Here is a 15,970-nt window from a genome sequence, read left to right on the forward strand (position 1 = left end):
CCAGGTTTTCAAAGAGAAAACCAGGATACTATTGCAAGGTGTGTTTGAGATAAGGGGAAAGTTTTGGAGAGGAGAGTTTGGGTGGTGGGGAGGAGGCACGCACAGAGGTGAGCAGATGAGAATTTCAGTACATGGAAGGAGAGAAAAAGATTCCGAAGTTTGTCCTATTCTCTTCTTATCCAACTACCCACCCCTCTTACCCTTTTCCTGCTGCCCCCTCCTTTTGAAAATTGAGGTTTGTTTGTTAAATCAGGATGGGAAAAAATATTTACCTCTGTACTTGTGTCCTTGCTATTTATCCCAGCCCGTCATTCTATTTTCTGTGTTAATTCTAATGCCCCGCTTCAATTTTTCAATCACCTCTCATTCATTGATGGATAGAAAGTTCGTTAGATTGTCAGGCTCAACGGGTAGCGATCAAAGGCTCCATGTCTAGTTGGCAGCTGGTATCAAGTGGAGGGCCCCAAGGGTCGGTCCTCAGGCCGGTTTTGTTCAATATCTTCATAAATGATCTGGAGGATGGTGTGGATTGCACCCTCAGCAAGTTTGCAGATGACACTAAACTGGGAGGAGAGGTAGATACGCTGGAGGGTATGGATAGGATACAGAGGGACCTAGACAAATTAGAGGATTGGGCCAAAAGAAATCTGATGAGGTTCAACAAGGACAAGTGCAGAGTCCTGCACTTACGATGGAAGAATCCCATGCACTGCTACAGACTAGGGACCGAATGGCTCGGCAGCAGTTCTGCAGAAAAGGACCTAGGGGTAACAGTGGACAAGAAGCTGGATATGAGTCAACAGTGTGCCCTTGTTACCAAGAAGGCCAATGGCATTTTGGGCTGTATAAGTAGGGGCATTGCCAGCAGATCGAGGGACGTGATCGTTCCCCTCTATTTGACATTGGTGAGGCCTCATCTGGAGTACTGTGTCCAGTTTTGGGCCCCACACTACAAGAAGGATGTGGAAAAATTGGAGAGAGTCCAGCGGAGGGCAACAAAAATGATTAGGGGACTGGAACACATGACTTATGAGGAGAGTCTGAGGGAACTGGGATTGTTTAGTCTGCGGAAGAGAAGAATGAGGGGGGATTTGATAGCTGCTTTCAACTACCTGAAAGGGGGTTCCAAAGAGGATGGCTCTAGATTGTTCTCAGTGGTAGCTGATGACAGAACAAGGAGTAATGGTCTCAAGTATTCTTGTCACCCGTGATCTGATTGTTTCAATAAATATCAGGGTTTTTTTTGGCCTCGCTTGTGGCTGACACTGGTATTTTCCGCCTCAACTGGTAAAAATAAAATAAATATTCTATACTCTTATATGAGGCAGCAATTAGAATACAACTTAGATTACATATGCTTATTCCATGATTACCTCTTTTAAAACCGTTTTATACTTCAGGTGGTGGTAATGTGTGTAAAAAGTTTAGTAACTGCAATACTATTTATACTGAGATTCCACTTGAACGTCCTAATAAGGTTCAAAGTGCCCTATTGTGCTAGGTGCTATGCAAATGCATACAAACGTGATTTTTTTCCTCCCTAAGAAATGAGTCTCTCAACTTCATTGTATAAAAGTGCTTACGTCATTCTTCTCTGAAGCTCTTCTGTTGTCTCACTGCTAATATCACCTTTTGTTCTTCTTTTTCCAAAGTTTGTTGTTTGTAATATGACAACTGAAAAATGAGGATTTGCAGTGCGGATGTTGACTGACTCTAACGTCAATAATGGTTTTAGTATTTTTAGAGCCCTGCGTGGATACCACATTTATATCCATGGATATAAAGTGAGTATCCGAGGAGCTGCAAGGGTCTACCAGGAACAAGCAGTGGCGAAAGTAGCTGCATGTCTGGCAGCTGCTTGCAGGAGCCAGCGCTCTGCACAGGCAGCAATTCCAGCATGGCTGAACAGCCCCCAGTCCCACCCACTGGGGTGCGCACCAGGCTCAGCAGCTTGCATGCTCTCAGACTTGTGTGCCCAGGGACAGCTGCTGCTGAGCCTGGTGCCTGCCCCAGTGGGTGGGAGTAGGGACGGTGCAGCCATGCTGGAGGAGCTGTCTGCGTGGGGTGCTGGCTCCTGTGAACAGCGGATGGAAATGCCGCTGCTTTCACTGCTGCCATTCCCAATAGAGCCCTGCAGCTCCTCGGCAGATATAAATTTGGTATCTGCGCAGGGCTCTAAGTATTTGCATTGGAGTGATCCCATCTCCCTCATTTTGGCTTATTTAAATTGACATTTTCATCTGCTGCCAATGAAATCTAACATGAGCTTGTTTTTTTTTAACTAGGACCTGTGATAGTTGTGGCTCAAACAACTATATCAGTTCACCATTCTACAGGCCATAAACTTGTGCAGAATATTGATCTTTCCAGAGCATCAGCTGTGTTACATGTACAGTATATCTGAAAACTGTACTTTAAGAACTTTCTGAAAATTAAAAGTACATAATTTGACTAGAACATGGCTTAGTTATTTCTTAAAAGGTGTCAGCTCACCTAACTTCTACAGTCTAAATTGAAGTTTAATATATATCCATTTAATTTATGAAAATTAATAACTTACTTTGTAACCTTGTCTTATTTGATGAGTCCATATCAATTCTACTTAAATTATGTTGTGTTTTTAAGGTCTTAGGTTGTGTCCATTTTTAGAGGATCATAAAGAAGACATACTATGTGGTCCAGTATGGCTGGCTACTGGACTGGATCTGTCAGGACATGCTGGAATGTTGACATTAACAAGTCCAAAGCTTGTTAAAGGTAAATTAATGTATTACATTGTCTCTCTAAAATGTGAATTACTAGAGTATACCCAATAATTCTGAGTTGAGCAATCTTGGTTAGGATTTATCAGATTAATTTCCCATAAGACCATGTTAATTATGGAACACTTACATAATATAAATCTACAGTAACTCCTCATTTAACGTAGTTATGTTCCTGAAAAATGCAACTTTAAGTGAAAAAATGTTAAGCAAGTCCAATTTCCCCATAAGAATTAATGTAAATAGGGGGGGTTAGGTTCCAGGGAAATTTTTTTTGCTAGACAAAAGACTACACATACACGAAGTTCTAAACAAACAATACTGTACACAGCAATGATGATGATTGTGAAGCTTGGTTGAGGTGGTGAAGTTAGAGGGTGGGATATTTCCCAGGGAATGCCTTACTGCTAAATGATGAACTAGCACTTGGTTGAGCCCTCAAGGGTTAACACATTGTTAATGTAGCCTAACACTCTACAAGGCAGCAGGGAGGGAGGGGGAAGAGAGAGATGTGTATTGCCCCTTTAAGTATGCTGACCCCACTCTAAGTGACCTGCCTTTTCAAGTAGATCAGCAAGCTGAGACAGAAGCTGCTGTACAGAAGTGGGGGGAGGGGATTATCCTGACATTTGCCCCCCTCTACTGCCCCTGCACAGTGAGCAGGAGCCTCCCGGGAGCAGCTCCAAAGCAGAGGGCAGGAGCAGCACATGGCAGTCAGGGGAGGGACACCTGAACTGCCCAGCAGTTGATAGCCTGCTGGGTGGCTGCTGTACAGGGAATTTAGGGGATCAGGGAGCTGATATAGGCTGGTCCACCATGGTTCCAAGCCCCCACCAGCTAGATCCAATGGGCTGCTCTTTCTGCAAGCAATGGACAAAGCAGGCGGCTGCCAAACAAAGTTATAGGGGAGTCTTGCACAACTTTAAATGAGCATGTTCTCTAATTGATCTGCAATGTAACAACATTAACTTGAACAACTTTAAGTGAGGAGTTACTATATGTTTAAATGATTGTTCTTTAATGCCTAGAATTTATACTGAATTACCAAAAAAATACTTACTTAACTCAGATGGTTGTGAATGTTAGCCATCAAATTAAAATCTCTTCAGTTTGATATAGTACAGGTGTAAAAGCTCTTTCCTCCTTTTTGTTTTTTTCTAGGTATGGCTGGGGGCAAGTACCGTTCATTTTTAATCCATGTTAAAGCAGTGAATGACAGAGGAACAGAAGAAATTTGTAATGGTGGAATCCGGCCTGTTGTAAGAATACCATCTCTAAAACCTCAAAGTAGTAAAGGGAATTCTCTTGCGTCACTGTTGGCCAAAGTTGCAGCAGGCAAGGTATTGAATAATTAACATAGTTGCAGCTATATTTTATATATATTAAAGCTTCAGAATCAGTTGTATAAACCCCCATTTTGGAAATGAAAGGTCTCTCTCTACAGTTCCATAAGAGAGTTAAAACAAATCCTAGTGAAATTTTGATTAACTATCTAAGCTTTATACCTACCAGAACTGTAGTTTAGGTATAAAAAAAAAAAGTCCTACATTAAAAGATGGTTATTAAGGCTACAACCTCAAGCACTAAAAAGATAAGAAATACCAGAATTTAGGTTGCCTGCACAACCTTTTTTGAGCTCCCTTGTACCGGCATTATGATAGTCTTTAGTTATATGACCACATGCTATATTTTCCTAACTTGACTTTGCAACCTTTAAGGTTGTTTTAATGTAGGATTTTTGTTTAATTGCCTAGATTAAAAAAAATTTCATCATGTTGACCCATGTTCACCCTCACAAGGGCATCATTAGGGTAGGAACCTTTAGATCCACCACACGGTGATGGAGTAACTGATAGGTTGTCATCCTTCATTTAGATCAGCACGAGAGAGGGATAGGGATAAACCAGTGGGTTTCACAGGTATTTCCTGAAAGCAGAGGTCTGGTGAGTCTTGGAGGAATCTTGGAGCCCATTCCAGGCTTTGTAGGGGAGTGTTCTATAGGGGGCACAGATTCTTCTGCCCATTCCGCTCCAAACATCGCCCCTTTCTGTTCCATCCCTCTAGCTTGTTCCTATCTTCCCCATCCCTGGTGCCTTGTCCTAGTCCTATTGTCTTCACCTAGCCAGCCCCAATTTCTAGTCCTCAGGTTTCTCTTCCCAGTCTACTTGCCCATATAATCCCAGTTCCTCTCCCTATGACTCCTTAACTGATCTGTTGGTTTCTCCTCCACCCTGCCCACATTCCGGGTTCCCATGTGCTCCTGGGCCACTTTCTAGTGTGGTGTTTCTCCCCCCCCCCCCCCCCCCCCGGAAACCCCTGCTCCTTATCCCAGTTTTTGTCAGGTTAAAGTCATTCTTTCTGGTTCCCAGTCTCCTTGCCCAGACAGTCTTTCTCTCCTAACTGCAAATCCCAGTCCCATTTCCTCCTTCTCCTCCTCCTTTTCCTGTCACAGCATCAATTCCTTTTCCTCATGGCTTTTTGTCCCAGCTTATTCTGTCTTTACCCCTTTGCAGGTCTGGCTCTTGATTCCTCTGTGTTTGAATTAGGTAGCTTCATCGTCCATGCTGCCAGGCCATGGAGAGCACAGGAGAGACAGATCTGCATGCTGTCAGTTCAGGTGCCCAGACCTGGCACAGCCAGCCCAAGTCCAGAGCTGCAGTTGCAGGGAAAGTCTGCCTTAGCCCCTGGATGAAGTGGGGTTTTCACAGGGACAGCAAGAGTCAGAAGGCCATCTCTTGTCGAATTTCAAGCCCCTGCTCCAAAGCATGAGGGCACTAGAGCTTGAAAAAGTTGATGATGCTAGAATTTAACATGGGCAAAGCAACATATTCTTCCCTCATCTCATTCTCAGGAAACAGCTGATTAGTCTTGGCTGAATTTTTTCAAAAAAACGCACCCTGAAGCAAACACCTAACATGGAAAACTTTAACACAGATGATTAAAGTTTGGCAGTTATAAGCAGTTGGCAGTGGTGTCTCACAATGGGAAATTTCAGGCAGATTTAATAATAAGCAAGGCTGTCAGCTCCACCTATAATATATAATCAAATTGCTCTGAGATCTGACCAGATTCTCATACGTTGTTCAAGTATTCAGTCTGTCTGAACTGTTGTCTAGCTTAGATTTTTTTTTTTTGGGCAGGGGGGCCATTGTCAATCTTACAGTGCCAATGACATGCATGGCCCTCAGTAAATAAGCTACTTGAAATTACCCCTCAACTTTTACCCCAATACAGCAGTTAAAATAAGCTAGGAATCTCCTTCCTTTGGTTCCCAAACTGAAACATTCCACAATCACCGAAAAGCCAGAGCTTTTTCAACTGAGGGTTTTTACTTTTGGAACTTACTCCTCTTTATAGTCTGTCACACTTTGAGTCTAGGGATCTTTAGGGCACAAATGAAACTTGTTTAGCTTAGTTATTAGCTTAAAAATAAAGCTAGAATACACTTATTGTCTATACAGTACCATTAACAAGTAATAGATATTTCAGAATTTAGATTACCCAGCACTTTCATCTGAACAAGATGCATAAATGAAAGAATCATGAGTGCTGTAACTCTTGAAACCAATGTTTTTGGTTTTTTTCTGACCTGTCAGGAAAAGTCATCCAATAAAATTGAAGCCAGCAATTCTTCAAGAAAATCAGACAATCTGAGAGGCTGCGACTTACTTCAAGAGGTCTCTGTAACTATTCGAAGATTTAAAAAAACTTCTGTTTCAAAGGAAAGGTTAGTCCTGTCTCTCTGTAAACATGTTTTACTTAAATGTTTAGGTTTTTAACTTCATTATTTATGGCAAATTATAATCTGAAAGTTGGTATTTGTTGCTAAATTTAGTTGACAGGAAAATGATTAAAAAATTTAAAATGGTCATATATGGGTCTTAAATCTTCATACTGTGTAAATTGTAATGGATATCAAAAATTGATATTTTCACTTAAAGAATACCATAAATGTGTATGCTTAAACATATTCTGGTAGTGAGAAATTTTTCTGGCCTTCAAATGCAAATGTAACTAGCAGGGATTTGTGTTGCAGTGCTGTAAACTAGATGATTGAAATGAATCAGACTTCACTTTTTGAGGAAAAATCTTTCCCCATTCTTAGCTCATAGGTTGCCCAGTTTTTAAACAAAACTTAGCATTGGCACTAAGAGTATCAGTTTTACTTGAACAGTTGAACTTTTTTTCTGTTACTAATCTCTTCTTCTTTAGAGTTCAACGCTGTGCCATGTTACAGTTTTCAGAGTTCCATGAAAAACTTCTTAGCACACTTTGCAAAAAGACAGATGATGGTCTGACCACAGAACACGCTCAAAGCCTTGTGTTAGACACCTTGTGTTGGCTGGCAGGAGTGCAGTCAAATGGACCTGGCAGGTAGAAGAGAGATTTCAATTAAATGCATGTAGTTATTCTTCAGTATCAAATTTTCTAAATATAAAAGCTTATATAATTCTCCAAAGTACTTTTTTTTTTTAACAGCTCAAAGGATGGGAATGAGAGCCTACTTTCTAAAACACGTAAATGTCTTTCTGATATAGTACGTGTGTGCTTCTTTGAAGCAGGTCGGAGCATAGCCCACAAATGTGCACGGTTTCTAGCACTATGCATAAGGTTGGTGAAACACATGTTCTGAGGCTAATTCTATTTAGAGTTTACTTGTTATTCCTTGTAGTTAAATGTGCAAAATAATTTTATGTGGTGGGAGTTAGAAAAGTTAATATACTAGCCATTCACATGGGAATACATATGCTCAGGTATGTTTACAAGGGAAGTAAGCCTCTCTCAACTAATTTTATTTTCCCCTAGTGGAAACATGTTTACAACTGGGGGGAGGGATAGCTCAGTGGTTTGAGCATTGGCCTGCTAAACCCAGGGTTGTAAGTTCAGTCGTTGAGGGGGCCATTTAGGGATCTGGGGCAAAAATTGGGGATTGGTCCTGCTTTGAGCAGGGGGGTGGACTAGAGGTTCCTGAGGTCCCTTCCAACCCTGATATTCTATGATTCTATGATTGATCACTAACTCCTTAGAACATTTAATGCAGTGGTATCATAATGCTTAGGGACTACAAGAAGAATGAAATATGAACTTTCATAGATCGTTTGTTTGTTTGTTTGTTTTCTTTGATAGTAATGGCAAATGTGACCCAAGTCAGCAGGGATTTGGATCTGTTCTTCTGAAGGCTTTGCTTGGCAATATATCTTTTCTACCTGCTGCTGCAACTGGTGGTATGTATAAAATATTTTTGCTGTCATAGGCATATTGTATACTTATACTAGATATGTTTTCCCTCACTCCTGTTTGATAGAAGAACAAGTTCTATTTGATTAGTATCGATTGCTTTTTGCCAAGCCTGTGAAATACCCATGTATTAATGTTCCATTTCATAAGCATGCCTCTTCTATTTAAATTAGTTTAGAGACTGATTTTTATGAAGTTGTTTTCTAAAGCAGAATGCCTAGTGTTACCAACAAGTGTTTGATTTAATAATTAGAGAGATCTCAGGATCACTTAGCTTGATTTGATTTATTTAGATAACTAGTTAATTAGACAGCCCATAAGAGTGTAGTTACCACAGTCTGAGAACCAGTCCTAGATCCAGTGACAAGTTGCTTGCACTCTTTGGTTGGTTCATGGGTCAACAGGCTCCCCTTGTAACTGTAAAATTAATTTTAATGACACTCATGTAATTACAAGCAAAAAAGCTGTAAGCAAAGTAGAAGAATGGCCATGCTGGGTCAGACCAAAGGTCCATCTAGCCCAGAATCCCGTCTTTCGACAGTGGCCAATGCCAGGTGCTCCTGAGGGAATGAACAGAACAGGTAATCATCAAGTGATCCATCCCCTGTCCCCCATTCCTTGGTTCTGGCAAACAGAGGCTAGGGACACCATCCCTGCCCATCCTGGCTAATAGCCATTGATGAACCTATCCTCCATTAATTTATCTAATTCTTTTTTGAACCCTGTTATAGTCTTGGCCTTCATAACATCCTCTGGCAAGGAGTTCTACAGGTTGATTGTGCATTGTGTGAATAAATATTTCCTTGTGTTTTTTTTAAACCTGTTGCCTATTAATTTAATTTGGTGGCTCCTTTTTCTTGTGTTATGAGAAGGAGTAAATAATACTTTACTTTCACCACACCAGTCATGATTTTATGGACCTCTATCATATCCCCCCTTAGTAGTCTCTTTTCCAAGATGAAAAGTCCCAGTCTTATTAATCTCTCCTCATATGGCATCCGTGCCGTACCCCTAATAATATTTGTTGCCCTTTTCTGAACCTTTTCCACATCCAGTATATCTTTTTTTGAGATGGGGTGACCACATCTCCACGTAGTATTCAAGATGTGGGTGTACCATGGATTTCTGTAGAGGCAATATGATATTTTCTGTCTTATTATCTATCCCTTTCTTAATGATTTCCAACATTCTGTTAGCTTTTTTGACTGCCGCTGCATATTGAGTGGATGTTTTCGACAACTGTCCTCAATGACTCCAAGATCTTTCTTGAGAGGTAACAGTTAATTTAGACCCCATCATTTTATATGTATAGTTAGGATTATGTTTTCCAGTGTGCATTACTTAGCATTTATCAACCTTGAATTTCATCTGCCATTTAGTTGCCCAGTCACCCAGTTTTGAGAGATCCTTTTATAGTTCTTCATGGTCTGCCTGGGACTTAACTATCTTGAGTAGTTTTGTATCATCTGCAGATTTTGCCACCTCACTGTTTATCCCTTTTTCCAGATCATTTATGAATATGTTAAATAGGACTGGGCCAAGAACAGACCTCTGGAGGACACCACTATTTACCTCTCTCCATTCTGAAAACGGACCATTTATTCCTAACCTTTGGTTCCTAAATTTTAATCAGTTACCAATACATGAGAGAACCATGACAGCTTACTTTGCTTAAGAGTCTTTGGTGAGGGTCCACTGGATTCCCCCTTGTCCATATGCTTGTTGGCCCCCTCAAAGAATTCTAGTAGATTGGTGAGGCATGATTTCCCTTTACAAAAACTATGTTGACTATTCCCCAACAATTTATGTTCATCTATGTGTCGGACAATTTTGTTCTTTATGATAGTTTCAACCAGTTTGCCGGGTACTGACGTTTGGCTTGCAGGCCTGTAATTGCTGGGGTCACCTCTGGAGCCCTTTTTAAAAACTGGCATCACATTAGCTATCCTCCAGTCATTTGGTACAGAAGCTGATTTAAATGATAGGTTACAGACTACAGTTAGTAGTCCTGCAATTTCACATTTGAGTTCCTTCAGAACTCTTGGGTGAATACCATCAGGTTCTGGAGACTAATTATATTTTTACACTTCATTTGCCAGAGTTTACGCTCCTTTCTATTTTCCTCACTAGGATTTAACTTCCACTTTTTAAAGGATTCCTTTTTGCCCCTCACTGCTTCTTTTACTTTATTGTTTAGCCACGGTGGCTCTTTTTTGGTTCTCTTACTATGTTTTTTAATTTGGGGTATACGTTTAAGTTGAGCTTTTATTATGGTGTCTTTAAAAAGTTTCCATGCAGCTTACAGGGATTTTACTTTTGGTGCTGTACCTTTTTGATTTCTGTTTAACTAAACTCCTCATTTTTGTGTAGTTCCCCTTTCTGAAATTAAATGCTACAGTGTTGGGCTGCTGTGGTGTTTTTCCCGCCACCTGGGTGTTAAATTTAATTGTTAGGTCACTGTTACCAAGTGGTCCAGCTATATTCACCTCTTGGACCTGATCCTCTGCTCCACTTAGGACTAAATCAAGAATTGCCTCTCCTCTTGTGGGTTCCAGGACTAGCTGCTCCAAGAAGCAGTCATTTACGGTGTCGAGAAACTTTATCTCTGCATCCTGTCCTGAGGTGATATGTACCCAGTCAATATGAGAAGTTGAAATCCCCCATTATTATTGAACTTTTTATTTTAATAGCCTTTCTAATCTCCCGGAGCATTTCACCTTCACTATCACCATCCTGGTCAGGTGGTCAGTAATATATCCCTACTGCTATATTCTTCTTCTTCTTCTTCAAGCATGGAATTACTACCTGCAACCTTTGCACCAGACAGGCAAGTCACCATGCGATTCTCCTGGTCATCACAAACCCAGCTATCTGTTTCTAATGATCGAATTGCCCATTACTAATACCTGTCTCTTCCTAATAACTGGAGTTCCCTCCCCTGGAGAGGTATCCTCAGTACGAGAGGATACCACATCATCATCTGGAAGGAGGGTCCCAACTATGGGATCATTTCCCTCTGCTCCAGTTGGATGTTCTCTTTCCCTGAGGCTTTCATCCTCCTCAACAGCAGAGAGGCTGTCAGTCCGGGGGTGGGACCATTCTACTGTGTCCTGGAAAGTCTCATCTGTGTACCTCTCTGTCTCCCTTAGCTCCTTTAGTTCAGCCACCCTGGTCTCCAAAGCCTGTACACGATCTCTGAGGGCCAGGAGCTCCTTGCACTGAATGCACACACATGCCACCTGCCCATAGGGCAGGTAATCCTCCATGCTACATTGGGTGTAATAAACTGGGTAGCCCCCGCTCTATTGCTCGACTTCTGCTGCATTCTCTTCTTACTTCTGCAGCTGGTTCCTTTGTTGTTTTTTTGTTATCGGGGAATGTTTTTTAGCTTCAGTTTAAAGATGTTTAAGGAATGTTAAGTGTATGTAACACCCCCCCACCGCCCTCACAACTCCCTTGCAAAACTCCCATTAGCCGTTCCTGTTCACTAGCTCCTCTGCTTGCTTAGGAGCGGGCTTTTTAAAGCCCTGGTCTTTCTGAGTAGCCCCGCCCACTGGTTAAGGGTTGATGGGTGCTAAATGGCTTAGGGATCAAAGTCTTGTTAAGAAGCTCTCAGCCTTGCCTAGCAGGCCGCTAGGCTCAGCACCCACACAGTCAGCACACGGTCCCCCAAACAAACAGACCACATGGTGTATTTCAGTTCATCAGCAAGCACACCACAACAAACACAAACACTCACACAACAGACAACAAACTTACCCCAAGGGTCACATAACCTCTCCTCCTCACCTGGAGAAGTCCCTCACAAAACTCCCCTGTTAGCTGCTCCTGTCTGTCTAACACTAAATAATTTAGTTAAAATTACATAACTAGCAAATAAAGCATGTGTTTGAATTTTTGCTTTTTAGCCATATATCTTAAGTGGCAAAATAGAATTACTGCAGTAACTGTAACTATTTATTTGTAACAAAATCGAAGCCTTAAAGGTTACTTCTGTCCAAGTGTATAAGATTAAAATGTCAAAGTCTTCATCATGTGTTAACTAATTTAGATTTTCCTTTGCTTTTTTTCATACCCATGTCATACAGCTTGGCAACTGTAACTGTTCTAGTTGCTGAGGTAAAAGACATTTTGAAAATATAGGTATGAGGATAGCTAATGTAAGAAAAATGCATTGGAATGAATGGAATTAAGTTAATGTAATGTACATAAAATTCCATGAAACATTGTTCCAAAAACCAAAATCTAACATTTGATTTTCTAATAACTTAACCTCCTTGACCAAGTTAATTGTCAAGAAACATAGTTCTTAAGGTAAAAAACGAAACAACCCCCTCCCCCCCCAAAAAAACAACAAAAACCAAAAACCCAACAACTTAATGCTTTGTGTGCTGAAACAGCATTATCTTTAATAACTGTGGCTGGCTTACTCTCTCTACAGTGTAAACAGTACTCTTAAGGAAGAATCGTACACACCTAGTTGCAGAACACGAGCATAAATCATGTACGCATTAGAAAGAGACAACATTGATATATAGTGTTGCTATGTAAATAAAACATGGTTGTATGTTTCTCTCTCCTGATGTCCTGAATATATAGTTTTTCTAATTATGGCATACTATACAACTAATCATGAGACAATATATATAGTATATAATATATACAACATATGAGACGAGGTAATATATATATTATATATATATATATATGGCATAATTAGAAAAACTGAGCAACTGTTATACAAAAAAGAGAAAAGGGTCAGTTATATCAAATGTTAATTTTCTATGTCTGTGAATTAATGAACAGTAATATAACTTTAATATACTATTTCTTTTTAATGGTTATTGTTTCTAACTAAGGCAATACTGGTGTTTTGTATATACTAATGTTACTTGCTGTAGCAATCTTATTTTTAAAGTTAACTTCTTTTAGTATGGGAATGTTTCTAAAGGGATTGTTTAACAGATAGTTACACACTTACACTATAAATTTAATGAGTATTACTTTGACTCTACTATGTTAACTGAACTACTTTAATACAAACATTTTCCTGGGAACTTCCTTTTCTTGAATTCTAAAGTTGAGCTGATGTAAAATTCTGTTGGAGGTTAAAATACTTGAATAATACAAAATGCTAGAATTTTTTAGGAAGTGACTGTTTTTACATTTCATTATCTATATTATGATACTTAAATTTTTGCCATTTTTGTTAATTAATTTTGAGCTTTTTTTGAATGCAACGTTAGCCATATTTCTGTTGAATTGAAATTCCTGTTCCCATCTTTAGGATCTGTGTATTGGTATTTTGTATTGCTGAATTATGTGAAGGATGAAGATTTGGCTGGATGCAGTACAGCTTGTGCATCCTTGCTAACTGCTGTGTCCAGACAGTTACAGGACCGGCTAACACCTATGGAAGCTTTACTTCAAACAAGGTATTGAGAGGAAAATATGTACTTGTATGAACATTTTCTTGTAAGCATGCTGTTTACTCAAATTAAAAAAAAAAGTTTATGGTATTTTGAATGATCTTAGACACTGTCAAGTAACTTTTTAAAATTTGTTTCTTTCCATGATTTGTAGTATTGGTACAAGTATGATCTGGCTTTTTTCTTCTGATCTTAATTTTTGTGTGTGTTTTTGAAAAGTTGAAATGAACATGGCTGTTCAACAGATTCATTTTGCAATATTTTGTTTTATGAGCAAGCATTGATTAACACAGTTCTGGGAAATGTTATTTAACTGGTGCAGAGACAAGACGGGAATTAGGTAATTGTGTCTGTTTAAAGTGTGCAAATACAAATACATGTTGTGTGATATTTTATGCAATGCATCTGTTCACCAGCAACTCTCAAACTCAATACGGACCAAAGGATTTCCTATTTTGAGTGTGTGAAAGTAAGCCATACTTCGGCTTTACAGAATTCGACTTTTAATTTTTCTAATTTCAACAGATAATATCAATTTGTTTATTTTAAAGCATTTTAAAAGATTTTTACCTATTTACATTTTCACAGTTGGGGGAAATTAGAGTGGGGTCAGACAACAATTAGTAGTCATTCAGATTCAAAAAGTTAAAACTTTATAATTGTTTACGCAAATTGTCATCATTGCTTGTCAAAATATGCAGAGTCAATCCCTTTAAACTCTAAGTTCCCAAGCATCATTTCCCCCCACCCCTTTTCCGATCTGTAAATTTCAATTATTGATGGAAATATTTTTTGATCTGTTTCTATGTGTGTAAGGTGAAATCAATGTTTATGGACATTTACCGATTTAAAAAATGGAATCCTTCCAGCCTGTGTATACTGCTATAAATTGGGGAGTGCCACAGGACCCTGCAAACTCTTGCAATTTATTCCTGAGTCCACCATATTTTTAAAGTGCTGGTACCAAAGGACAAATTCCTGGACTGACTCCCTGGAAAAATGGGTCCATGTATAAATTAAACAGAAATACTATTCCAGGCTGTGGTAGTGATCGATCTCTTGAACTAAACAGACCAATCTGGTCAACTTCTGGAGAGCGTGGGAGGGATATCAAGGAAACTGGTGTTGGCAATTCCATAAGTTGCACTTTCCTTTACCCCATTCTGGTGCTATGGAGCCCTGTACTGTTGGAGGTACTTCTTGCAGACTGTGAAAATTGTGGTTTGTTTTACCACTATGTTAGTAAAGCTTATTAAAAACGTGAAGGGTTTGAATAGAGGAGGAATTACAGAGGATCCTGAGTCTCTAGATGGAAATCTGTAAATCCCCCAGGCTGGCACTTAAAGGGATATAACCTTGAAATCTGGTCAGTTAAGACAGAATTAGTTTCAGGCATTATACCTACATCTGGGTCCTCACCAACTCTTCCCCCCCCCCCCCCCGAATGAAATTGACCAGTATTTCATATGTAGTGTAGTTGTAGCCATGTCAGTCTCAGGATATTAGACACACAAGGTGGGTGAGGTAATATCTTTTATTGGACCAGTCTCTGTTGGTGAGAGACTAGCTTTCAAGCTACCCAGAGCTGAAGAAGAGCTCTGTGTTCTTCAAAAGCTTGTCTCCTTTACCAGTAAAAGATGTTACCTCACCCACCTTGTCTCTCTAGACAGTATTTTGTCAAAGAAAGTAAATTGGAAAATCAGAAAAATATTTTTTTCAATATTAGATATTAACTTGTAACAAAAGGAGATAAAATATAAATACAATGACTTCTTTAGTTTGACACTGTCACTTTAAGGTTCCAGACTCTCATTCAATCTGGTAGTTGAGCTGTTCCTTAGAAGTAGGCGCTGTTCTTACTCAGTGCTTACAAGCATTCTATTACTGTGGTTTAACAGGAACTGGGAGGGGGCATTGAAACATCAGTTCTCTTTTCTTGTCATCTCAACATCAAACTACTGTAATGTATGATACTTGGGGCTGCATCTGGAGATTAAAGTTAGAGAAGAACATGACTGACTGCATGTCAGGCAGAGCTTCATGAAGAGAGCTCGTTGTTGGGTGAAAAACAAGATCCACTTCAATGTAGGTTTAAACAGTGTCTTTTAGCCTTCATTTGGTATGTTTTAAGACAATGCTGTTATCACCAATGAATTACATATATACGAAAAACAGCTAAGGCAAGAAAGAGAATTGATCAAGTTACCTCTCCTGGGGACAGGGCAACTCTTGTCAAATCTCTGATCGCTGCTGTGTTCTTCCCCTCTGTCTTCTCCGCTTTCTTGTAAATCACCTATTTTTTATCTCTTATTCCATAATTTTGCAAAGACTCAGCTTATCCAGTAACCTCATCTGTGTACCTATCTATTCTAACCCACCCCCCCAACTAAAACATTCTCATGCATAAACCCCAGTAACTAACCTAAACTAATATGTTTTTGCTTATCCCACTAAAACTTACTTTCATCTGTCTACTTATGTCATCTGTTTTCTGCTGTCATCATCTCTGGCTTAATCTGGTTGTTTTTATCTTATGACTCT

The 15,970-nt window shown here is 39.6% G+C and overlaps 1 protein-coding gene across 1 annotated transcript in view; it reads left to right on the forward strand.

The window, feature by feature from the left end:
- The window catches only part of BIRC6 (baculoviral IAP repeat containing 6), a 320,140-nt gene that overhangs the window by 61,180 nt on the left and 242,990 nt on the right, over window positions 1-15,970 (forward strand). The window contains 7 exon segments of the mRNA XM_073338417.1: window positions 2,626-2,757; window positions 3,924-4,102; window positions 6,359-6,489; window positions 6,975-7,136; window positions 7,242-7,373; window positions 7,890-7,987; window positions 13,288-13,435. Of these exon segments, the coding sequence (XP_073194518.1) occupies window positions 2,626-2,757; window positions 3,924-4,102; window positions 6,359-6,489; window positions 6,975-7,136; window positions 7,242-7,373; window positions 7,890-7,987; window positions 13,288-13,435 (982 nt within the window).

This window comes from Lepidochelys kempii, chromosome 3 (assembly GCF_965140265.1).
Source record: "Lepidochelys kempii isolate rLepKem1 chromosome 3, rLepKem1.hap2, whole genome shotgun sequence".
Classification (NCBI taxonomy): domain Eukaryota; kingdom Metazoa; phylum Chordata; order Testudines; family Cheloniidae; genus Lepidochelys; species Lepidochelys kempii.